Raw genomic sequence first — 25,396 nt, 5'->3', positions numbered from 1 at the left:
TAAAGGAAAGGGTCATCAGGGACCCACTAGTGGGCCATTGCAGCTGAGGGGCGACGAGGGCCCATGGAGAATGGCAAAAGCGAAAGCAGTCTCCATCAAGTATTTCTGAAGAAGACAGGGCTTCATTAATATAATTCAATGAACTCATATAATTCATTAATACAATACAAGCAGCTACAGCAAAGGATATAAAGATCATTCCCCCACCCTAAGAACAATAAGATGTGAAAAGGGAATAGACTTCTGGCCAACTATCTAATTCCTCTACTGACGTGGAAATTCATTCCCCAATATATTAGTAGAAGCTACCTCTGAATCTGGCAACTGAAAGTAAGTTCTCTTTTGGCAACCTCTTCTATAGAAGAACTCTTAACTATTCCACAATTCAAAATTCCTTTCCTTAGGGTATCCTCTACCCATTTATCAGTTTAAGTCTGTGACTTAACTTTCTTTGTTGGCACAAGGCTTCAATTACACAAATGCTACTACACTCACAGTCCCTTATAACCAGCCATCCTTGACTTTCTTTGACTTTGGCCATGGCTTAGGGATACCTTCTAGAAGCACAGTCAGTGATTGGTGGCTGTTAACAAAACCCCTTAGCACACTGCTGGTAAATAACTAGAGATTACTAAGTGATACTCTTGGCGATTATTAGAATATAGAATTCTGGAGGAAATATTTCTCTGGCCGGTAAACTTGGATTAAATTGATTCATCACCCAATGCAATTTAAAGAAACAACATACCCTAAAACAAACTCCCTATGTCCCTGTATTGTAAGTACCTTCTTGTCTTTTCTAACGGAAGTGGTCAGAGAGCAGTCCTTTAAGAAATATAGTCTAAATGATCATAATAAAAACAAAACTTGTATTTGCCAACCACTTTACAATACAAAATTGGTTTTACATTTATTTAAATATCAAAGCCAGGCACTGATAGTTCATGCCTGTAATCCTAGCTACTCAGGAGCCTAAGATCTAAAGATCATTGTTTAAAGCCAGCCCAGGCACAAAAGTCTGTGAGACTTTTATCTCTAATTAACCACCAGAAAACTGGAAATGGAGCTGTGGCTCAGAGTGGTAGAGTGCTAGCCTTGAGCCAAAAGCTCAAGGATAGCACCCATGCCCCAAGTTCAAGCCTTGTGACTGAAAATAAACTAATTAATTAATTAAAAAATACTGCACTTCAAACATGGCAAGAAAATAAAAAGAGAACTTTCTTTTACATTTAATTTTTTTTATTATTTTTTATTATGTTCCCACCCCCGCCCCCCGTCTTTCTCTCGTGCTCCTGGGAGAACCCAGGGCTTCACACATACTGGGTAAATACTCTACCACCAAGTTATATACATTTCCTAGCCGTCTTTCTTTTAAAACTGATATTTTGCAAGTATTAGAATATATCAGTGTCAGAAAACATAAATTGCATTTGCCAATTATTTCCACATTCCTGTTTTATATGATGTATTTACATTTTTAAAAAATGAATGAAAATAGATGGCTAAAATAAACACCAAAGCAGGCAATTGTTGGTAGCAATGTCTATGTTTATAAGGGGAGAATCCTGCAAATCAGCGGTAATTAATGCAGCTTGTATCAAGAGTCATACAGGAGGGCTGGGAATGTGGCTTAGCAGTAGAGCCCTTGCCTAGCATGCATGAAGCCCTGAGTTCAATTCCTCAGCACCACATAAGCAGAAAAAGGCGAAAGGGGCGCTGTGGCTCAAGGGGTAGGGTGCTAACCTTGAACAAAAAGAAGCCAAGGACAGTTCTCAGGCCCTGAGTCCCAAGCCTCAGGACTGGCAAAGAAAAAGAAAGAAAGAAAGAAAGAGAGAGAGAGAGAGAGAGAGAGAGAGAGAGAGAGAGAGAGAGAGAGAAAGAAAGACAGAAAGAAAGACAGAAAGAAAGAAAGAAAGAAAGAAAGAAAGAAAGAAAGAAAGAAAGAAAGAAAGAAAGAAAGGAAAGAAAGAAAGAAAGAAAGAAGCCATATAGGATAGTTTTGGGCTCTTTGCTTCTCTGAATAGTATAATCTTTAGTCAGTGTTTCAAAAGTTTATTTTCAAAAGAAAGAAATTCTACTAAAAAGGAGACACACACACCTAACAAATCACATGTATAAACCAGGCAAGAGAAGGTTAACACTGAATCCCTGCCAAAAACCCTTACAATGTTTCTTACATCAAAGGATCTAGGAGTATTTTAAGGAATCAAAGAAGAGGAAGGCCTTGTTGGGGTAGAGGTAGAGGGACCAAAGCCCCTATATATACTGTCAATTTTGCAAGAGAGGGAACATGATTTGTCACCCATAACCAAGCCTTTGCAGAACCTGCAATACAAATTACCCAGCATCCTTTTGTATTAGGCTCACAATAACTGCTCAGATTTTGCCTTTCTCAATATAGGACAGGCTTTCTTAGAGTAGCAATTCTATCAAAAAATTTTTTTTAATCTCACTACATTTTGAGAAGTATTGGTCTTTAAACATAAACATAATGGATGCAACTCATTTTCTTCTTAAGATCAGTAACTTTAAAAAAAAGTAGCAGTTAGGATTATATTAAAAAAAAACTGGTCATCTATATTACTACCACTATTTTACTAGCACTTACCTCAAAAGAATTAAGTAAAAAACAACACTGTAGTAAATTAATTTGGATAATGAGCAGTTCTGACAGAAGATGTGGTACAAACATTAAAACCACTGGCTAAATGAGACTTTGAGATTCTCTACAGATTTCAAATTATCTTTGTGATCTATGACACCTTATCTTCTCAGTAGCAGACAGCCTGCAACAGTAATCCAAATCTGCAGATTTAAGATATATTTTCTTTACTGCTCCTGGATATAGAAAGCTGAGTAAAAGCAGGCAGTTAGTGAATTTCTATGTGGCTCTACTTGTATGTCCAAGCAATGGGATCACAAAGTGATCATAACTTAGTTCAGGGGCAGGAATTACTCTGTTCCAATTTGTGAATAGGCTACAAATCATTTGCATAAATAAAAGTCCATTAGGGCTAATGAAACTGACTTTTTTTTTCTTGTAGCCATTCTGGGTGAATGAAAATTATAATGACAAACTAATTTACCATTTACTAGCTTTGTGCAATATTGTAAAGGTAGAGAAACAAAACACTAGCACATTGTGCTTGGCTTTTAAGGTTGCTTTTACCACCACTACATTAAAAGGACAGTATGAACAGTGTATTGTAAATGCCAGCTCTTGAAAATTTGCAATACTTCAATATGCTCAATTAACATTCTAAAGTATTAAAAGTAAAAAGAAAACTACTAAATAAGCATTTTTAGCAATACTACAAAATCTCCAATAATTGTTTTGACTGTTGCTTTTTGCTCTTTAGTGCAACTTTTCTGCATTGTAATTATTGTATTGCTTTGTATTTCATGTTTTTACACTTCATGACTTCAGAGTTAAGTACTTGTACACCTAGTATTGCAATCACCTTTCTCTTATTATACATGCAATGTAACATACAGTTTTGGTGCTTAACAATATTCCTTTTTTCTTTAATAAAGGATTTATTTGAATTAAAAAAAAAAGAATATATACATACCCCTGCTTGCCCTGGGTCCTGGGCTTGAAATCAGGGCCAGGGTGCTGTCCCTTAGTCTCTTTGTGTTCAAGGCTAGCATTCTACTATTTGAGCCACAAAGCCACTTCCAGCTTTCTCTGCATAGTCTACTGGAGATAAAAGTTTCATGGACTTTTTCTACCTAGACTGACTTTGAACCGTGATCTTCAGATCTCAGCCTCCTGAGAAGATAGGATTACAGGTATGAGCGACTCATGCCTAGCTAAGAGTATATTTTTAACTAGCCTGTTATGAGTTCCACCTGTGCCTTCATTTTCTATTAAGAAAATAAGCTTCAAATAGCTGAATTTTCATTTAAGTGAGTTCTTTAGGCTTCACAGGCTGGCGGCATTCTGTGAACTTTCAATGCCAACACATGTATCAAAGGAGGTGGTAATTCTTGTGCTTATCATTAAATTCAGATGAAAAGTCAATTGATGAGAGATGGTTCACAGCCACATTAAAGGATATCAGTCAGGAGTAACTGACTATAAACTATATCCACTTCTGCGAAGAAGACTTTATTATAGAGACTTAAAGTATCACTTTTTAAATCAAGATTTAAAGTAACACAGCTGCAGAACTTGTAAGGAGGGCTTTCTGTTTTGTTTTGTTTCCTCTATATACTTAATGATCACGGCTGATCTGAAAGTCCCAGGATCAAATTAAATCTCATAACTTCAAATTTACTGAGTAACTTTGGTGCCAAAACTAAACAGTTAAGAGTAGTTATCAATTCACCAGGAGGCATTTGGTATGCATTTACAGTCAGTATTCAGAAAAAGGCCAATGAAGTTCCAATAAATACATAAATGCTGTTTATATTAAGCTCATTACGCAACACTGTGTGAGCTGCTCTGATGGTTCTTTCAATTACTCTCCTTGAACCTAAGACCCTTTCTGTTTAGTAGTTCTATTTTAGTCTTTTTTCTTCCCAATATACTTTCCCTCTAACCAATGCTTGAATAACCAGTGCTTTTTATAATATTCCTTTCTTTGAGATACAATGGAAACTTACAACCTTACGATACAGTGAAAACCTTTTCTATGAAATTAATGCCTCTTAAACTCAAACCGATGAAACTTTCCAGCAGAAGTGGAAGCATGTCTTCTGAAATGTTTGGCAAGAAGAACTTGCTCAGTATGCAGTTCTCAATGAAATAATGCAGTCCAACTGACTGTCCACAGAGCAAGTATTTCACGACAGTGTCTTCATTGTAAGTATCATCCTGATTTTGATAGTAGTTTATGCTCAGAACAAAACACATAAAAGATCAGTGAAATGGACCAACTCAACGGACCTAAATTACATGCATATAGTAATGTCTCATTACTTTAGTGTATTTATTTCTCTTACTTTTCATTCATTAGTTCATATTTTAGAGCTAAGAATGAAACCTCGGGCCTTAAGCATGTAGGGATAGGCAGGTGCTCCCATACTACCAAGTGATATCCTCATCTTCAATGAATTTGCATTTACTCCTAGTAAGGAAATAGTTTTGTAATAGCTGTTGCATGTATCATTGTTCTAAGCCTGCAAGGCAACCTGCCAGTAGAAGAACCTTCTAGAAATTTGTTTTTAGATGACTAAGGAATTAAAGAATTCCTTGTAGCTGTCCCTCTAGGTAAACCTGGAAATCAATTGTCCTTTGCCAAGCCTAACAGGGTTTCATGTTCTAATGAGCATTAGATACATTTAAAAAAAAATTGTTAGCCAGAGACTACATAACTGTTCTCAACACAAAGCAAAGAATGTAAGGACTCCTCTGAGCTTCAAGGAAAAGTTTTCACCAATCTGATGAAATTCAAGAGAAAAGCAGTGGGCTCAACTTCAGTTATCTTGAGTAGAAAAATGAAGAGGCAGACTGCAACTTCAGAACAGTGAAGGCAGGGGAAAGACATACTGTAAAAAGCAAGCAAAAACTACAAAAGACAACATATGGCCTATATATGATCAAGTTGTAGATCACCTATCTAGCAAGTGGGAGGGACCAAAATTTTTTTTTAAAGTGACAGTAAAGATGATATGTTGAATACTGGTCAAGGCTGTCCCCAGGCTCATTTTCTTGTTTAGCTAAGTTCTACCATCCACTAGCATTTCTCAAGGAAAATGCACTCTCAAGATGTGCATCTGATCAAGAGGCAAAGGGAAAACTGCCACAGAGCAGCACAGATCCAGACCCACTGCTGGAAAAGTGAAAGTCAAGTGGCTAATCAGTCTCCACTTGAACAGACTGTGTTTGAAGTACATGTGAGCAGTGGTACTCAAAGACCAGACTCAAGGGTGGTATTTTATGTACTTTTGGGAAAGCTGGGCAGGGAAGAGGTAAGTAAGCAGCTTTCCCTCCTCTCCCAAGAAGGAGGCGCACAGCATAACCAGATAGCCTAGTAGGGACAATGAGGACACAAAGAAGTAGGCTATTGTCAGCATTGTCTATGCTAGATTCTAGATGTCTGGGTTTTTTTAATGAATGCACTGGCATGGTAGTACAGGCCTGTCATCTCAGCACTTGAGAGAAAGAGGTGGGAGGACAAAGTGTTGAAGGCCAGCACAGTAAAATTAGTGAGACTGAATCCCCAAACTGAACAAATAAAATAAATACAAAAAATTTCCCCAAGAGTGAGCTGGGGTATATAGCTCAAGTGGTAGAGCACATGCTAGTCTCTGGCTCCAATCCCTACTACCATTCCAAAAAAAAAAAAAGTTAAGACATTTGTAAGAATTATGTCACATTTTGCCACAACTGGAGGCAGCCATGTTGTACATATCTGGCCAATGAGACATAGAAGAAATTCCTATCAAAATCTTTCTTCTCCACCCAATAAGGTTTCTACCTTTCCCCTCTGTCCCTTTCCTTCTGTCTAGAACACAATCGATGACAGGTATATAGAAGCCACCTTGCTTGAGCTTGAGATGGTCAAATGCCATAAGCTAATAGGAAACAGAAAGCACCAGGTACCTTGGTGGCATCCTGAAGCACTAGCTCTAACCTTCCAACTTCAGAATCATTGGTGCTTGAGAAAAACAAACTTTTTACATTTTATGTCACTGTTTTTCAAAGTTCTATTTTGCAGGCAGCTGAGCCCATTCTCAATTCATAGTCGCTTTTTTTCCCTCTCCTATAATGTTGCCAATTATTTTTGTGAAAGTAGCTATCTTCTGGCAAATTTTACAACAAATACATAAAGCTATAATTATTAAATGTATCATTACTAAATTATTTTAAAATATAAATTAAACTTCAACTGATTATTATTTTTCCCATTAGTATTCTTATATAAACATGATAGGCAGATTCATAGAACTAATACCAAAGATTACAATAAATAAACTTTTTAAAATTATAGAAGCAATCTAATGGGAATTCACACCTCTATTCCTCCTTTCCTTCCCTCCCTCCCTTCCTCCCTTCCTCCCTTCCTCCCTCCCTCCCTCCCTTCCTTCCTTCCTTCCTTTCTAGTAAAAAGCAGCATTCTAGACTCAAGGGGAGAAAAAAAAATCTATACATTGATAGACTAATGATTTTATAACAGCCCTATCAGCAGCATAATCTATTGGCCTCAATCAACAACCTATTTTACTACTCTGGTGTTGGGAAATATGCCGTAACTTTTCAGCACAGATGTTACTCAGAAAAAAAGCCCTGCTTTTTACTGACTTATATTAAATATGAACTCAGTTGAGTCACTAAAGTCTCTTATGATCCTAATCCAAATAAAATTTCCTTACCCTAGTGTGGTCCATGCAACAAACTCCAAAAACATATTGTAAATAACTCCATTGGCAAGAGGAACTCAAGGGAGACACATTAATCCTTTATAAGCTCAGTCTTATTTCCTTTCATAGAAAAACAATCTTTAAATGACATTCACATCAGAAATGTGGGCCGTATCCTGGCCAGACCCCCAAGACTATGGCTACAGTGCTATACTACAGGAGAAATAAAAGTAATAATCACTACATGTCCCCCTACTTATTCCACAGTTAATTACCCCAGGCACATCACAGCTATAAACTAAAGGACAGCAAGGAAAGACTAGTCCTGTAAAAGTGATAATTTACTCCCTGATAGGTCTACCTGGCCATTATCACCAATATATATGAATTACTGAAGATGTTAAAAACACAAAAGAAACCAATCAACAGATTTTTTGAAAAACCCACAGGGCTATCTTTAAAAACAACAACAACAACAACAAAATCCTCCTGACTCCAAGATGTATGAATTCAAGTAATAAACTGAATAAAGAGGGAGGTCAAAAATCAGATTGGAGGGTAAGAGTCACTCAAAGGATGCTGCTTCTTTAAATGGAATCAGCAGAAGGAAATGCCTTTAATGCAATTAGTTCATCCAGAAACCTAGGACATGCATAAATAAAATCACATGAAGGGTTATATACTACCCTGGGATTTTTCCATCCTTGGCTGTTAGGTGAGGCTGCAGGTCCTGCTTTTCCTCGGTGTACCTTTCCTTTTGGATGGCTCTCCTGTGTGGTCCAGATTCCCTCCAGCTGCCTTTCTGGTCACTGTGGTCCTACCACTACTCTGGCTTGCAGCTCTCTCCACATCCAGCCAGACCACCAGGTCTGAGGCCTGCATTCTGCCTCCTTCAGCTGTTCAAAGTGTATCCAGGACCACCGCATCAGAATCTGTTGTGCCTGTCAACTAAGCAGGACCTCGGAGTCCAGTTCCAGGCGGGGAGAGGATGGGAATCCCTGGGGACACTTGCCACAGATTGCCATTTCATCAGGCAGCCACGAGTGTTCCTTCCCAGGCGGACATCTGAGATGACTGTACAACGTGGTATGTCACATTAAATGACTTAATTTAATGAATGTTTAAGATTTTAGACACTGTTTTAAATATCAGACCTTGCATTTGGAATGCCAATTCAGATATACAATAATATAAGCCACATAAAAGGAAAAGCAATACAACAATAGCCTGGATAAAGGAAAGAAAGATGGACCTTAAATCATTCTGTTCCTAATGTTTATACATGAGAATAAACTTCTAAAAATGAAATGAATTATTTAAAACAGCTCATGTAAGACTCTTAAGAAGAGAATACACTGATCATTATTTCCTGATTTAGCAACTAGGCAACTCTTACTTCCTAACTGCCAAATAAATTCCACTAGCTCTTTCTAGCCAGGATTCCTGCATTTGACAGTGTAGATCAATTAATTGCTTTATAATTGGCTCTACTCTTTTGGTTTCTGCAAGAGAACCGTTTACAGGTTTTCCTTCTTCTGGCCATTTATTTCTTTGCAGGTTCCATTACAGACCCTATCCAATACTGAAAAGTATACCCCGAAGACTCGTCCTTGACCCTCTGCTTTGCTATCTGCACACACTGACTCTTGCTAATCATCTCTGCTCTGCCATGGTTCCAGTAACAACTTCATTCTGAAGATGCCTGCTTCCTCTGGCCCAGCACTGCACTCCTGTCCTTTACAGCCACCTGCCCAGTGGATATGCCAGTGATAACTCACATTCCATTTGTCCCAATCCTAACACTTTGCCCAGTTATCCATACTAGAGCATCCTGGAGATTCTTCTAGAGTAGGAATGCCAAACTCAAATGCCTGTGGGTGACTGAGTGCCAGTGGTTCAAGCAGGTAATCACAACTACACAGGAGGCTGAAATCTAGGGATTGAGGTTCAAAGCCTGCCAGGGCAGGAAAGTCCATGAGACTCTTATCTCCAGTTATTCAGCAAAAAGTCAGGGAGGAGCTGTGGTTCAAGTATTTCTAGTGTATACACACACGCTCCGTGTGTGCGCACAACACACACATGCCTATGGTAGAACCAAATACCATATTTATTTTTTCAAGAAACTTTGTGTATAGCTCTTCACATGTATTAGGCATGTAAATTGCCAATAGTAAGTCATTTGGCATTCAAAACAAGCCCATGTAGTAAGTGTCATTATTATTATGTCTAGTTTATAGATGGTTTAACTGAGGACCTGGGAAAATATAGAACTTGCTCAAAGTCACAGCTAGCAAGAGCCAGGATCTGAGTGCAGGGATTCTGGACCCACAGTGCTCTCCTAGGGAGCCGAATAGGAGATTTAGGATAATAAATATAGGGAAAAAGAACTTCTTCACCTGAAAGTATTTGAACTCTTTGCAAGTTCATGTGATCACTGCATTTGCATAAGGCTCTCTCTCTCCCCCTCTCCCTCTTTCTTTCACCAGTCTCATGAAGCCTCAAGTGATTACTCCTGTACTGAGCAAGATAGTTCAGGCTTCCCAGGCCATAAACTTATCATAATCACTCAATTCTGTCACTATAACATGATATAGCATTGAACAAGTAGAGTGTTAGCTTCCAATAAAACTTTATTTATGAAACCCAGGTGTGCCTTGCTTAACAGTATCATAGCAGTTTTCTTAAGCAATAGCTCTGCATATACTGAAACATTCCAGATGATCTAAAAAACCTTAGAGACTACACGCAAATTTAAAAATACCATGAGAAAATTTGAATGGGGGCTTTTAAAAAATGTTGATCTTATTTTTTAATTTAAATATTTAACAGTAACATATACCATTGCAGTATAGATGAGATATCTATAGAAATTTTATAATTCTACATTTCTTATTTTTGGATCACATTTCTGTAGTCCATCTGGTATGTTCTTTTCAATTTCAACACACCTCCAGTAGTTCTACTCATGTTTTTGTTCCCAAACTTTCAGTATTAATAATGTTTTCTTATCTTCCAAGTCTCCATATCCTCATTGTGGTATTTCAACATACAAATAAGAAAATTCACTATTGCTGGTACAGAGTTCAATACATTCTCAAAACTGCAAGTGACTGTACTATGACTGTACCAACATATAACACAACATGGTTAATATAACTTATATGATACAGTAATATAAAATGCTATATAAAATTAAGATAATATAATGTTATGAACTTAAGATAATAGAGTATTATTAAACTATACCACAAAAGAATTGCTATCACTACTATAAAATCATGATACAAAACTATGCCATCACTCCCCATCTTCCTTTGTAAAGAATTATTTTATAGTAACCCTTAGCTGGGCCCCTTCCCTTACAAGCAATGGAAGTTAGATGCCCCTAGAGTTCGGATCACCTCCTAGCAGTATCTGATGTGTCTGGCCTTATACTTACCCCATCCCACCATAATTAGGCCTAAGAGAATGTTACCCAGCTGTCATAACTCAGAGTGGTAGTAGAGAACAAGAGCCCACGTCTCCAGGTGGAAGCTGCCAAGTATTCAGGCAATAATTATCTCCAATTTGTTATTTGCATCAGTCCAATGGAAAGCAGGGGTTGTTGCCCATGCCTACAAGCTTTAGCAGGGCATTTATCACCATTAAGTAGTGAACTTTGCTTTGCATGGAAAAGAATAAATTTGAACAGATGAAAGCTTGATTTTAGTAAAACAATAAAATGCTACAAAGGAAAAAGAAAACATGGAAACGAAATATCTGTAAGGAAGATGGGTGCAATGAGAATTTTCTGTATTTTCTATAATTACTCAAAACCTTTTTTCACTTTCCATGTGTCAGGAAAGGATGTGTCAGGATGTTTTAAACATATTACATGGTTAATTAATTATTAAAAATCATTAAGTGAGGAGAAGATGGCGGTCTCCACAGGAGTTAAAGTTCCTCATAATTTTCGCTTATTGGAAGAACTTGAAGAAGGACAAAAAGGAGTAGGTGATGGCACGGTTAGCTGGGGCCTTGAAGATGATGAAGATAAGACACTTACAAGGTAGACATGCATGATTATTGGGCCACCAAGGACAAATTATGAAAACAGGATATATAGCATGAAAGTAGAATGTGGACCTAAATATCCAGAAGCTCCTCCATCAGTTAGATTTGTAACTAAAATTAATATGAATGGAATAAACAATTCCAGTGGAATGGTGGATGCACGGAGCCTACCAGTGTTAGCTAAGTGGCAAAAGTCCTATAGCATCAAAGTTGTACTTCAAGAGCTGAGATGTCTAATGATGACCAAGGAGAATATGAAGCTTCCACAGCCACCCGAAGGACAAACATACAACAATTAATTGTAGTGAATCTCAAATTTGTCTTACATCAACAACCTTCTACTCATATTAATGTCTTGATTAAATATCACAATGCAAAATACCTACACATTAAGTAAGAGAATTCCAGCTGGTAAACATGACCCGGACACTTGTAAGAATATATTTAATATATGTACACCCATTATATTTTCAGGTAACAGGAGGAAAATGCAGCAGAATTTTTCTTTCTCTTGTTAAGGCACTATCACTTAAACATGAACCTGGAGTACTCGAATTAGAACTCAGGTTTTCAAGGTGAAAGTATGGCGAGAAGAGTCAGATGGCAGTGGAAAATGAGTGTACTTCTGAAACAAAATCTCCAGAAGGAAAAACCAAAGTGGCATGCTTTATACATCTTACTTAGTGAAAAAGCTATAGTTGAAATTGGTTAAAGTAGCAGGTACAGTGAATATTGTCACAAATTGTGTTACTTTTTAAAATGGTGTGGGTGCTGACTACTAGTAGTATCAAATATGTTCAGGATTGTTTTGATACCTATATTTATAATAAAAAGATGTTGGGGGGGTCGATGAATTTCTGTTAAAAGCTGTTCCTGTGTGTTACATGTAACAGACATGACAAATATTTGTTTATAGTCTTTGTTTAATAAACCATGCATTTGGGCTGGGAATATGGCCTAGTGGCAAGAGTGCTTGCCTCCTACACATGAAGCTCTCGATTCGATTCCCCAGCACCACATATATGGAAAATGGCCAGAAGGGGCGCTGTGGCTCAGGTGGCAGAGTGTTAGCCTTGAGCGGGAAGAAGCCAAGCTCAAGCCCTGAGTCCAAGGCCCAGGACTGGCCAAAAAAAAAAAAAAAAAAAGAAATAAAACCATGCATTTATGTTTAAGTCAACAAAAAGGAAATAAGTGTATGGATATGTAATTCTGAGATTAAAGGTAGTCTTAAAAATGTAAATGAAATGTGGAACTGTTAAAAAAAATACAATAAAAATCATTAAGTAATAACCAAGGATACAAGGTAAATAACATAAGAAAAGTTCAAATAAAAAGTAGTGTTTTCAATGGAATTTTATGCCTCTATCAGAAAGAATGACATTGTTCCATTTGTAAGGAAATGGAAGGACTTGGAAAAAGTTATACTAAGTGAAGTGAGCCAGACCCAAAGAAACATGGACTCTATGGCCTCCCTTATTGGGAATAATTAGTACAGGTTTAGGCAAGCCATAGCAGAGGTTCACAAGGCCCAATAGCTATACCCTTAGGAACACATAAGATGATGCTAAGTGAAATGAACTCCATGTTATGGAAACAATTGATATATCACAGTTGTAACTACTTTCAACGTCCTAGGTGTATGTGTAGTTTCTATTATTGATGATGCTCTTGTATCACCTTCCTATGGTTGTACCTACACTATCTCTGTAATCTTATCTGAGTATATTGGAAACCGTGTTTACTGGTATTGGAAGTAGGAAATTGAAAGGGAATACCAAATTTGAGAGACACAGGGTAAAAAAAGAGAAATAACGACAAAAGCAATACTTGCAAAACTGTCTGGTGTAAGTGAACTGAACACTGGGGGGGGGGGGAAGGGGGGAGGGAGGGGGGCATGAGGGACAAGGTAACAAACAGTACAAGAAATGTATCCAATGCCCAACGTATGATACTGTAACCTCTCTGTACATCAGTTTGACAATAAAAATTTGAGAAAAAAAAAAAAAAAAGAGCAAAAAAAAAAAAAAAAAAAAGTAGTGTTTTTTTTTAAAGATGCTAAATCCTACCAAAAGGTAAACAATAAGCCCTGACACAAAATCATTTTCAGTGATCAAATTGGCAAAACTAGTGGAATGCAAAGGCAGAAACACAGTAAATACCCGTCTTGTAAATGGCTTTCGTGGGTGCTATTGGACAGGGTGTAAATTATGCTGGATTATTCTTTTAGGAACAAACTGGTTGACTTATCAAAAATTAAAACATGTGCAATTCTAAGCCTTCATTCTACAAATTCATGTAAGCTAAGCATTCAAAGACTAATCATGTGACTGCTTTCAATACAGGTAACTATTTACCTGTATCCAGTAAGTTAGTATTGTCAGTGGAAACTACAGGGTAACAGGAAAATGACAAGTTGTAGGAACATATATATGTAGATGTATGCACATGTGCACACATATACACATAGATATACTATCAGGATCCTATTTCTATTAAAGAAAATGATATCTGTATCTGCATATGTGTACTAGAAAGAAGCCTACATTTTAAGCAGGAGTTTTACAGAAAGGGTATTTTTATGAAAATGGTATGGGAGTTCATATACACACACACACACACACACACACACACACACACACACACACACATCACATCACATATGCCGCTACCCTATGATCTGACTATACCACTATTGGATATATATTTGAAGTAGTCTAAGTCAGTGTAAGTCAGTTTATCATGGCTATATTCACAATAGCCAAGCTGTGGAGTCAGCCTAGGCACCTATCAGTGAATGAATAATGAAAATATAGGCTATATGAACAACAGAGTACTAGTTGGGCCTAATGAAGAATGAAATTATGTCCTTTGCTGGAAAATGGACAGAACAAGAGATCACTATGTTAAGAAAATAAGTAAAGTAAATAACCCTGGTTTCAAAAGGAGAAATGTGATGTTTTCTCTCATACGTGAAATCTAGATTTTCAAAACAAAAGTCATGGAAGTATAAGAACTACTTGGGAAGAACAGTTGAACCAGTGAGAAAGGAGGGTGGCGATAACAAGAGTGAAATGCATGAAAAGTAATGATGAAACCTATTATTTAGCCTGGCATAGTACTATGTACCTACAATCCCAATTACTGAGGGGATGGAGATTGGAAGGGCTCAAGGCTAGTCCATCTCAAAAAGTAAGCCAGCATGGTGGCACACACCTGTGATCCCAGCTGAGAGGAAGGCATAGATAAAAGGCTTATGGTCCACAGTCAGCCCTGGGCAGAAACAATGTAAAAATAAGGGGAGGGGGAGAAGCTGGGGGCATAGTTAAAGTGATAGAAGGCTTGCCTTAACAAGGGCAAGGTCCAGAGTTCAAATCTTAGTACTGCCAAAAAAAGTTGTTTTATTCAATCAATATCCATCAACATATTTTTTCCAGTTTAAGATATATGCTTCTATAGTATTTGAATCATTTTTATAATAAACCCATACAAATTTAACAATAATTAAGGCATTTGACAAAACACAGTGAACATATAACTCTAGGGATATTCCAGGACTTTCCCCTATTGTATTACAACAGCCCAACTCTTCAGCATGGTCTTCATAATGCCTGCCAACTCTTCAAGGATCTCTCCTATGTGCTCAAGTCAAACTGTGCTGCTCTCAGTCACAGCTCTCTGCACATGTCAGGACCAATCAGGCTTCTCTGCCTTTGCAAAGGTTTCTTCCCCTGCTTACCACTCCCCTCTTCAACCTCATCTTCCCTGCCTGGTAAATACTCATTCACATCTACAATCCACACAGGAAGAAACAATCTAAAAGGGTGTGTGTGTGTGTGTGTGTGTGTGTGTGTGTGTGTGTGTTAGACAATTAAGTATTTGGAAACTTACAGTGTCACCCTAGTCAGACATGCTGTGGCGTGCTTTTGACACGTTATATAATTTAATTCTTAAATTATTTATTAGTTTTCTTGTTTTACAGAGGTGGAAATTACTTCAGTAAGATTAAGGAATTGCCTAAAGTCTCAGTGGCCAGTGAGTGTCACAGCCAGGACCTGAACTCAAGACTGAAGCAAAAAACAGGTATAGTTGAGAAACCCTAAGAGGACCTGCCTGGCTATGAGACGGACAGTTAAGTCTCCCATTGAACTAGGGAAACAAGTATGGTGGTAGGAAGGATTGGCTTCCACTGAGGTGGCTGACCAGGGAAAAAGAAGAAGTCATGATTCTGGAGAAGAATTTGATCAATTCCGATTCCAGTGTTCCTTTAGAACCAGCCAGAACTGAAGCAAGAAACAATATGCAGAAACAGTACTCTTGTGCAGGACAGTAAAAGCAACCAGAAACAATATTTCGTGGAAGTGAATCTATCAGCTCTGAGCAATATGAACTGTGATGTGATGTGTGTGTGTGTGTGTGTGTGTGTGTGTGTGTGTGTGTGTGTATGTGTGTATGATGGGGAGTATATGTGAAGGCAGGAGGAACAGTAAGTAGATGTTGTAAAAACCAATGGCCCCCTTTATTTTGGATCAAAACCAGGACAAGAGTTACTGAAGTGGGGGTAGAAAGCTAATCTTACAGTATTATGAAGATTCTCAAGGTTAAATCTGATGTTTGATTACCAATAAAGGGGAGAATGAGAGCAAAGAAGTTTCTCACCAGAGAGAAGTAAAGAATACTGATACTGCTGACAGGAATGGGCAAGAGGGACACAGTTTGAAACTAGCTGGGGGAGAAAAGTCCATGAGACTCTAATCAATTAACTACCAGAACCCACAAGTAGAGCTGTAGTTCAAGAGGTTGAGTGAAATGCCTTGAGTAAAAAAGCGCAGGGACAGCATCCAAGACCTGAGTTCAAGCCCCAGGACCAGCACAAAACAAAACAAAAGGCAAACAAATAACAGTACAAACAAGCAAAAAACCCCTAAAAACAAGGAAATATACAGGATAAACATAATTGCAAATGAAATGAGATTAATTTCATTTGCAATAATTTTAGTGCAACACTTACAGTGTGATACTACTTACAATTCTGTGTAAATAGAATTCAGAAAATTGGAATCGTAATTAAAGTGAAGAGAACAAAAATACTGAAAGTCTACAGTTTCAAATTATTCTCCAGAGGCCAGTAAATAAAATTTGTTTTTGGTGTAACTAAAAATAAAATATCAGGAAAAACAGTACCTGTGAGTTTGATTTTGGAGAGCCGAGCCAAAATTCCAGGCAAATCATCCATACGTATCTTCATCTCTTTCCACTGCTTTTCTTCTCTTGTGGTTTTACCCACATCTATGGGGCTTTCCACTACTGAAGCACATTCTACTTCTACCAATTCCTCTCCCCTTGGCTTGAGGGGCAAAGTCAGCCCAGGAGGTGAATGATCTCTCATTGCCTCCATTTCTGCACTGGCTTCACCTGAAGATGCATTTTCAAGGAAAGGAGAAACCACTGCTTCTGGCTTTGGTTTTATTCGTTGGTTGAGGCTTGAGTTCAGTTGTGTGACATACTAAGTGAACAAACAAAATCAACGTGACTAAGGCACAAAAGTTCTTCAATTGTTCCGTAACATCTGCCATCAATCTCACGTTTATGACACTTAAAAAGTACCAGAAAAGATTTTCCTACAGTGTTACTGGCTAATTTAGCATGTACTTATAAAGTGTTTATGATATAGAAATCATTATATTAATAGACAAGGAACATGAATGTAATGCCTTAGCAATCGATTTTAATTTAGCTTTAAAATCTAGTTAGTTTAAAAAAGCCTTAGGAAGGTAATAGTTCACTGTTCTTTAAAAAGAAAATAATTTGTTTTGTATGTGTGCTAATTCTGGGAGTTGAGAAAAGGTTTCTCCAATCAAGAGTCACATGAGTGACTGAGTGTTGAGAGGACTTAGTGGTAGGACACAACCCAGGACTACATCACGTTACAGCACTGGGGCATAAGGAAAGAACATGGGTTTTGAGTTGGACCGTCTCTACCATATACTAGAAAAAATTCATAGTTAATACTAACACTGTGAGACATTTTGTAATGTAAGTAGCATATATCTTATTTAATTGTAAGTTGTTAAAGAAAATGATCTTTAATATTATCACTTTTAATTTACAGATAAGAAAACCAAGGGGGGAGGGGGAGAGGGAGGAGGTACCAAACAGTACAAGAAATGTACCCAAGGCCTAATGTATGAAACTGTAACCTCTCTGTACATCACTATGACAATAAATAAGGAAAAAAAAACCCTCACATTTTTAAAAGAAAAAAACAAAACAAAAAACAAAACCAATCCTCTGATTCAACAAGAAATAGATACATCAGTTATAGATGCCTGTGGGAGGGGAAGTTACCAGTGCTAATAACTATATAAATGCCTTTTTCATTACATCAATTTTCATTACATCATAAAAATTCCAGTAACATATAGAAGTCTTAGATATGAACTGACAAATGAATTCAGAATCCTGTTTACATAAAAAAATACATTATACAAATTTTACTCATTACTTTTTATTATTTGAGTATCATACTGATTTTTTTTTTTTTTTTGCCAGTCCTGGGCCTTGAACTCAGGGCCTGAGCACTGTCCCTGGCTTCTTTTTGTTCAATGCTAGCACTCTACCACTTGAGCCATAGCGCTACTTCTGGCTTTTTTCTATATATGTGGTGCTGAGGAATCAAACTCAGGGCTTCATGCACACGAAGGAAGCACTCTACTACTAGGCCATATTTCCAGCCCTCATACTCAACTTTAAAAAGATTTTAAACTAAAAAAGAAGTGAGTGAGAAATGTCAAAAAGCACACTGGATTATGAGTCTGGTGTTCTTTCATGTTAACACTAAAAATGATGAGTTTTCAGCTATTTTACCATTCTGTGACCTTTTTCAATACTTATGAATGGCAAATGTCCTCACTTGTAACCAGAAGTAAGTTACGGTGTTGCTTATAATATCATAGAGGACAGACACAGGACTAAAGAAGGGTGAGATATTGGGAGAAGAAAGAGAAATAGAAGTAGTGAAGTTGATCAAAGTACATTATATGTATGCATTAAAGAATCACAATGAATCTCCTTTGTATAAATAATATATGCTAATTTAAAGAGGAGATAAATAAAATGCCTAGCAAATTACAAAAATTTATTTGAGTCTACTCAGAAGTGCATGTGTTAAAGAGCTTCAAAATGCACCGTGGATTTAAGAAAATAAGGTCAGACAGTTAAAGCAATTATTTCTGTAATTCAGACGTATTTCTAGAACTTCAAAGAATTTAAAAAGATGTGTCATAAAAGTTCAGCTTTTTCTACTTTTAGCCTAGTCAAAATGTGCCAGAAGTTTTCAATCTTTCTTCAAACTTAATCAATAAGTTCAAGATCCTATTTTTAACCTCAAATGCCAGAAATACTCTGGTTTCAGTTAGGAATAATGGAAACAAGAGATTAAAGTGTTGGATAAACTTAAGAGGGCACTAAATAAAAGTCCTTTTCAAGCAGTCCATCTTAAAACTTTTCTTCCAATAGGAATATCTGAAATTCCCTCATACAGAGAAAAGCAGGGGCAGAAAACAAGAGAATAAAGATGGTCTTGTCAACAATACCAGGCGCTTCAGGAAGCGAAAGTGTTGAAATGTAATCCATTCCTTGCTGGCGTTCCTGAACAGCCGCATGAACTTGCTCGGGGGTGCCTGTACAGCTCTTCTCTCCAGATACCACATGCATCCTCCTGCCCAACCTGGAACAGAGGAAAGATGTGAGAAAATGATGAATGCAGCTCCCAAATTGAAATCTCCTCAAAATTTTACCATGTCAGAACAACAGCCACTTTGCAGGCTTGGAGATATAAGCTTTTATCTTCTAAGCATCTCATTCACAGTTTTTTGTTTTTGTTTTTTAATTCTCAGCAAATGCATGATCATCATATTAATGGCTACTATATTTTAAATATGATTTTTCTCAGCTCACCAAATGATTATTTATACCTACTCCAAAGCAACTAATAATGGAGCTGCTCTATGTGATGGGGAGAGCTCTGAAATTACACGATCCAGATCTGTGAACAACCTATCACTCTTATTGTGTAAGGCAGCATAATTCTTCACGAGGACTCAAGAAAATTGCCACTTGAGCAGCATTTGTCTTTGATATATTAAGAGCTGAAATGAACCACATCTTTATATGAAGAAAAAGTAAAACAACCAGTTGTCACTTTTTAAAAAGTAAAAAATGAAAAGTACAACTTTTCTCAACAAATGCCAGTAAACTAAAATGCATAGGTATACTTCATGTAATACTTTACTAATGTAGAATAAATCAATTAAGGAGAAGAAGGAAAGAATTCTCAGTGAAGCAGGGCCTTGTCAATCCAGTGAGGAATAAGCTACTTTTGTTGTTTCAAACAATGCCTTTACTCACTTCAGTAAACCTTCCATCAATAAATTCAATGCTTCTACCTCAGGCCTCACCTTATTCATGTATTTAACAACGTGTACAAAGTTTCCCCTCTGGTTCTCTGATGTTGTTTCCCAGTTTGGGGCAGAACCTCACCTCTCTTTGGCTCTTGCTTCTAGGTACTTGTCTTCCCACTCTTCTGAACAATAAATATTATGCCTGAGCAAATCACTAAATATTATCCTTGAGAAAATAGGGATTTGATCATTGTCAACTCGTTTCTCTAGAGAAATTAGGCCTATATCAAGTGCTCTTGGTATCTCATATGAATAGGTAACAGTCTGTAAGAATTCTGAATTCTTCCTCTTATCTCCACCCCTTATTGTAGACTTGGGGATCACCCGAAACTCTTTATCACTAACAATTATCAAGTCCAGTTATTCTGAAATACAGGTAAAATCTACATACTTCTCTCCATTCTCACTGATAAAGTCCCTATGGTCCTTCGTGGTAACATGGACCATGGTTAACAGTAAGTAGCAGGAGTCAAGCCAGTCAGCTTGCCTTCAGTAATTTTTTTCAATCTACATTCCACAGAGACAACACTTTTCTTCCTGAAATCAGAATATGTATTACCTGCCCAAACCCACACAAACAACTCTCCAAAGTAATGTTTCATGGCCTTTCACTGAACATAATCACACTGAACAATTTACTTTTCTTTAGGTTGTTGCCTTAGTTGCAATCTACTTTCTACCTGTCACAAATTCAAAGTGTCTTTCAACTACTTTACCCTTTCTCCTATGCAAATTATTTCCAGCTTCTACTATCATTAAATTTCCTGATGCCATTCTTGGCCATGTCCTTTACTCATTTCTGCTACAACAGCCAGCAGAATGCTTCCCATGTAATAAAATGAAATGGTGGTGTATTACTAGATAACCACAGTCTGAAAAACTACTATTGACCCTTGAAATCTATGGAAAGTATCTTAGACTGTAAATAAGTTACTTCTTCACTGAAATCATAGTCGTAAATTGTAATGTGGTATGTTTATTTCCCAAACACATGAAGACATTTTTGTCTTGGAAACACCCTGCAATATCTTTCAGATTGACTAGGTCAAAAATGAGATTTTATAATGATAATTAAAACCAAACAAAAAGCTTGGAAACTACACTTACGACAGATGAAAACATGTCCTTTAGTTAAGACACCACATTTCCATGAATTACTTCTTAAAAGTGAAAGGTGTTCCAAACAAATGGAACATCCTTCCTTACTTCCTACCTTTCTTATCCTGCCAGGCTTGGGGCTTGAACTCAGAACCTGGGCATTGTCCCTGAGCTTCTGTGCTCAAGGCTCTACCACTTAGCCACAATCATATTTCCAGTTTTCTGCTGGTTAACTGGAGATAAAAATCTCACAAACTTTCTTGCCCAAGTTGGCTTCGAACCAAGATCCTCATATCTCAGACTGCTAAGTAGCTAGGATTACAGGCATGAGCCATGGGCACCAGGCTCCAAGGTAAGTTTTAGGATGTGCAGGATTTGCAAGACACATTAAAAATCTGGAATCACTGCAGTAAGCACTACTCACTATCATCACTGGAGCAAGTATGTAGGGATTTTCCAATCAGGTAAGAAGATGAATTGGTTGAAAAGTTTGGAATTTATTTAGTGGAAATAAAAATACTATGAGCTCATATAAGCAAAATCAGACATAACAACTAGATACTTAGTGTTGATCTCCTCTGCCCTCTTTCCATCAAATACTCTTAGTGGATCTTCTAAGTGAATCATAGTAAGTCATATAGACCATTTACTAGACTTTTTGGTGATTAAGCTCCAGAGAGTAAGCTATCCGATAGTTCTTTCTATTCAATCATGGCAAAGAATGATCCAGCAATATATGAGTCACAGGCACTCAATCTGTTAGTACTAGAGAATTCAGAGCAGTTAAATGGGACTGTCCTATCGAGTTGGAAACACAAGAGTAGAAAGGCAGAAAAACAGCAGGTCTGAGGGATACACATGGGAGACTCCTCCATACAGAGGAGATAAATCAAGCACTAGGAAGGGATGAGCTCTCTGACAATAAGCATCTAGGGTCAGAACAAAGAATAGTCATAGTTAGGAATGGTAAAAGGTAACAAAGAAATGATTTGAAAAAGAAAACCCTCAATAGTCCTTTAGAAAACCTTTTCATTATGGAAAATTGCAGTTATGTGTAAAAACAAAAGTATAATGTCCACCCCCCCACCTATTACTTATTCCCCAGCTTCAACCATTACCAAACCCTGCCCAACACTGTTTCATCTACACTCTGCCCTATTTTATGAAACAAGAGGGACCTTTGAGATCATCTACTTCAATTACTTCCTTTTATAGGTAAATGAACTTAATCCCATAGAAGTCCATTGATTCTTGCCCTAAGATCACAAAACCAGAATAGGTCCTATAAAATAACATTAGGGGGAAAGATATGATTAAAGTAGATTGTTTGTATCTAACAAACTAGAACGATGAAGCCTGCTGAAACTGTTTTAGGAAGGAAGATTGGCTGGGAAGTATAGTAAACATGCATAGGAATGTCACAATGAAATCCCCTGATATGTAACATATACTAATAAAAATAAATAAAAGGAGGGAGGGAAAGAGAAGGGAGATATGGAAGGAGAGGAGGAGGTTTCATGGTGCCATACACCTGCAAAAAGTTTATATGCTTAGGTGAGACATGAAAATGTTCTGGATGTGGTAAAAAGGCAGTTCTTGCTTTTTACTGTCTGGTCTCTATTTGGTATCACACTAACATATCCCATATCTAGCCATTAGTTAGCATCCCCAAATCCTGGAAGCAAAACAATTAACTAGCAGATTTTATTTATTCATAACTCATTATTGGTAGCCAATCATGTACACAGGGTATTAGACACTATGGGTACAGAGGTGAACCAGAAAGACTTTCCCGACCTTCACAAAGTTTACATTCTAGTTGGAACAAGCACATAATAATGTTTGTGCTAACCAAGATTAATGAAAACAAATAGGACAATGTAAAGAGGGATGGGGGGTCCATTTTGGCTAGAAAGGTGACATTTGAAATAAGACCTCGCTAAGGGCCAGGGAGCAGCATTCAAGCTTCAACATACATTTGTCATGGGCGCTCCTAGGAGGATTTTATATGAGGGATCACGTTGCTGGTACAAAGCCAAAAGTCAGAAGGGAGCTCAGTGTTCAGTTACCATACCCTTTGTATAGGAGAAGGCTGTGAATAGGACTTTCCCTCGCCACGCCTATGGTCGGCACTGAGGTTCTCACGCGTCAAGAGGCTTGTGGAATGCTAAGGCTTCACTCTGCCCACTCCTCAGCCCCCATCTTCTCGGCCCTCTCCTCAGCTCCCATCAGCTCCGCCTTCTCCTCCAGGTTCCAAAGCCCGAAGTCTGGGAGAAGCACCGGCTACCAAACGCTTCTGGAGAATGGGGTGACTGCTGTCTCTTGGGTCCTGCCGACCCCAAAGGTCACTTCCCGGCACGGGTGACCAGGCGACCTCATCAAGGGCTCCCAAGGTTGCAGCCAGCCGGAACTAGGGCCTCACACATGGCAAAAAGGGGAGAATTTTCCCGAAGTCTTGTCCAAGGTGAGCACAGTACCTGTCAGGAAGAGACGTGAGGACAGAGTGCGAGGAGACGCTGCCATCGCGCACCAGGCTGGCCGCTTCCCAGGGCGGCCCGAGTCCACTCTCCTCACCCGCTACAGGGCGCCGCCATCTTGCGTGCCCACCCCGCCCGGCGGGAGGCGGGACTTCGGCGCTGCACTTCCGGCGGCCGCCGGGGGAAGGGAAGCTTGCTGTGGCCGGTGGCGCTGTTCATTGAACCCGCGGGGCCGAGGGGTCGCGGCCTGCGGCGCCTCCGCGAAAACGCGGGAAGCGCGGTGTGACCGCATCCTCCTAATAGGAAAGCCACTCTCCGGGGCACAGAAGTTGGCTGGAATGGTGTGGCGGTGACCCCGGCCCCGGGAGGGGCTTGGCCGCCGACTCCTCCCGGGCAATGGCTTGGCGGACCGGACGCCGCCCGGGGCTGTTTCCCACGGCGAGGCCTCCGCCCTCCTTCCCGACGAGCTCCGGGGACGGCTGTGCGCGGTGCGCGGTCACGTGGGAGCCTGCAGGAACTTGAATTCGGCACCCCGGAGGCCCCAGCAGGGGAGCGTCTCCCGGCGGGCCGCGTGCGCGTGGCGAGGCCTCCCGGCCCGGTCGCCGTGTCTGGGGGAAGCCATGTAAGTCCTCCGGACCTCTCTCGTCCAGCGCTGACTCGCTGTGGGAGAATTAAGCCAGGGCTCCAAAATGAGTAGCACCTGCCACCGGAGAAAAGACCAGAGGGTCAAGATTGTCGTTCCCCTCGGGTTTGCTGAAGTGGACGCTGCACAGCCTCTCCTCCTCCATCAGCTGTCTGTGCGGGGCTTCCCTGAAGGAAAAGTACAGTGAAGGAAAGAGCTGTCGTAAAGGAGAAACACACAACTGGCTCTTAGCAAGGCAATTTTGGCCTTCAGTGAGGGCGTGGTAGCCTTTGGATCATCCGAGGTGACACTGCCAGGCATGGGGTACACTGAGAAAAAAATCAGACCTCTTGACTCTGTGGGGCCTGAGCTCTATTCTGTCTCCCAGGGAGGAGACCTTATTATTTCTGAGAATCGGTGTGAAGGGAGCCTGAAGTGCAATGTGTACTGCAGGATCCAAGTGACACTTGTGTGTAGTTGTGTTAAGGCTTCAGGGATGGCAACTTGTTGCTCAGTGGAAGGAACACGTAAGATTTTTCCATCAACAAGCAAGGCTGAGAGCAGAGAACTGAATGGTAGCGATCAAGGATAGGCCAGGCACAGTCTATCACTGTGGGCCCACAGCACTTTAAGGTTAAAAGAAAAAAGTTAATGTATTTTACACAAGTAACTTCTGAGCCTGCTACAACTTTGTTCAACCTGTTGCTTCCCAGACATTTAGGAAATGTGAAATACTAGTGTTAACTATACACACAAAACAAAATGCACATTCTAAGATTTGGAGTATGTTCATGTTTACAAGTTTTGCTTTTTGGATTAAACAGACCTTCTACTTTGCAAGTATCTGACTCAATTAGTTCTACCTTTCCTTACAAAATACTGTAAGCAGATCTCCCTTTTGGTTATTGTAGAATAATAGGACTTCCAGGCCTCAAGCATCCATATAGCTGGATTCACACACACACACACGATGTGGAGAGTAAAGACTAGAGAAGTTTGTTGCTACAGAATGAGCATTTTCCCCCATCCTACTGTATTTGTCTCTTAAAATTCATGCTATACAAGTTTCAAAGGTGAGCTGGATGCCAGTGGCTCACGCCTGTAATCCTAGCTACTTGGGAGGCTGAGATCTGAGGATTGCAGTTTGAAGCCAGTCTGGGCAGAAAAGTCCCCATGAGACTCTATCTCCAATTAACCATTGAAACCTAGAAGAGGTCCTGTGGCCCAAGTGGTAGAACAATAGCCTTGATCACAAAGAGGCTCAGGGACAGCGCCCAGGCCCTGAGTTCAAGCCCTGTAACCAACAAAAAAGAAATTTCAAGGTGATACCACTATACACACACTGTAATGGCAAGTGTAGGTGAAGATATGAAGAAAGT

The 25,396-nt window shown here is 39.0% G+C and overlaps 1 protein-coding gene and 1 pseudogene across 1 annotated transcript in view; one reads left to right on the top strand and one right to left on the bottom strand.

The window, feature by feature from the left end:
- Positions 1 to 23,527, bottom strand: part of LOC125366174 (protoheme IX farnesyltransferase, mitochondrial) — a 121,643-nt gene extending 98,116 nt beyond the window's left edge. The window contains exons 1-3 of the mRNA XM_048366665.1: positions 23,396 to 23,527; positions 18,954 to 19,087; positions 16,543 to 16,864 (exon numbers count right to left, since the gene is read on the bottom strand). Of these exons, the coding sequence (XP_048222622.1) occupies positions 16,543 to 16,864; positions 18,954 to 19,087; positions 23,396 to 23,441 (502 nt within the window). The 5' untranslated portion in view covers positions 23,442 to 23,527. The remainder of the gene's footprint in view (positions 1 to 16,542; positions 16,865 to 18,953; positions 19,088 to 23,395) is intronic.
- On the top strand, positions 11,223 to 11,853 carry LOC125366175 (annotated as a pseudogene).
- Positions 23,528 to 25,396: the final 1,869 nt, after the last annotated feature.

The sequence above is a fragment of the Perognathus longimembris genome, chromosome 17 (assembly GCF_023159225.1).
Source record: "Perognathus longimembris pacificus isolate PPM17 chromosome 17, ASM2315922v1, whole genome shotgun sequence".
Classification (NCBI taxonomy): Eukaryota; Metazoa; Chordata; class Mammalia; order Rodentia; family Heteromyidae; genus Perognathus; species Perognathus longimembris.
The sequence above is the reverse complement of the archived record's forward strand: the minus strand, read 5'-3'. Positions and strand labels throughout refer to the sequence as shown.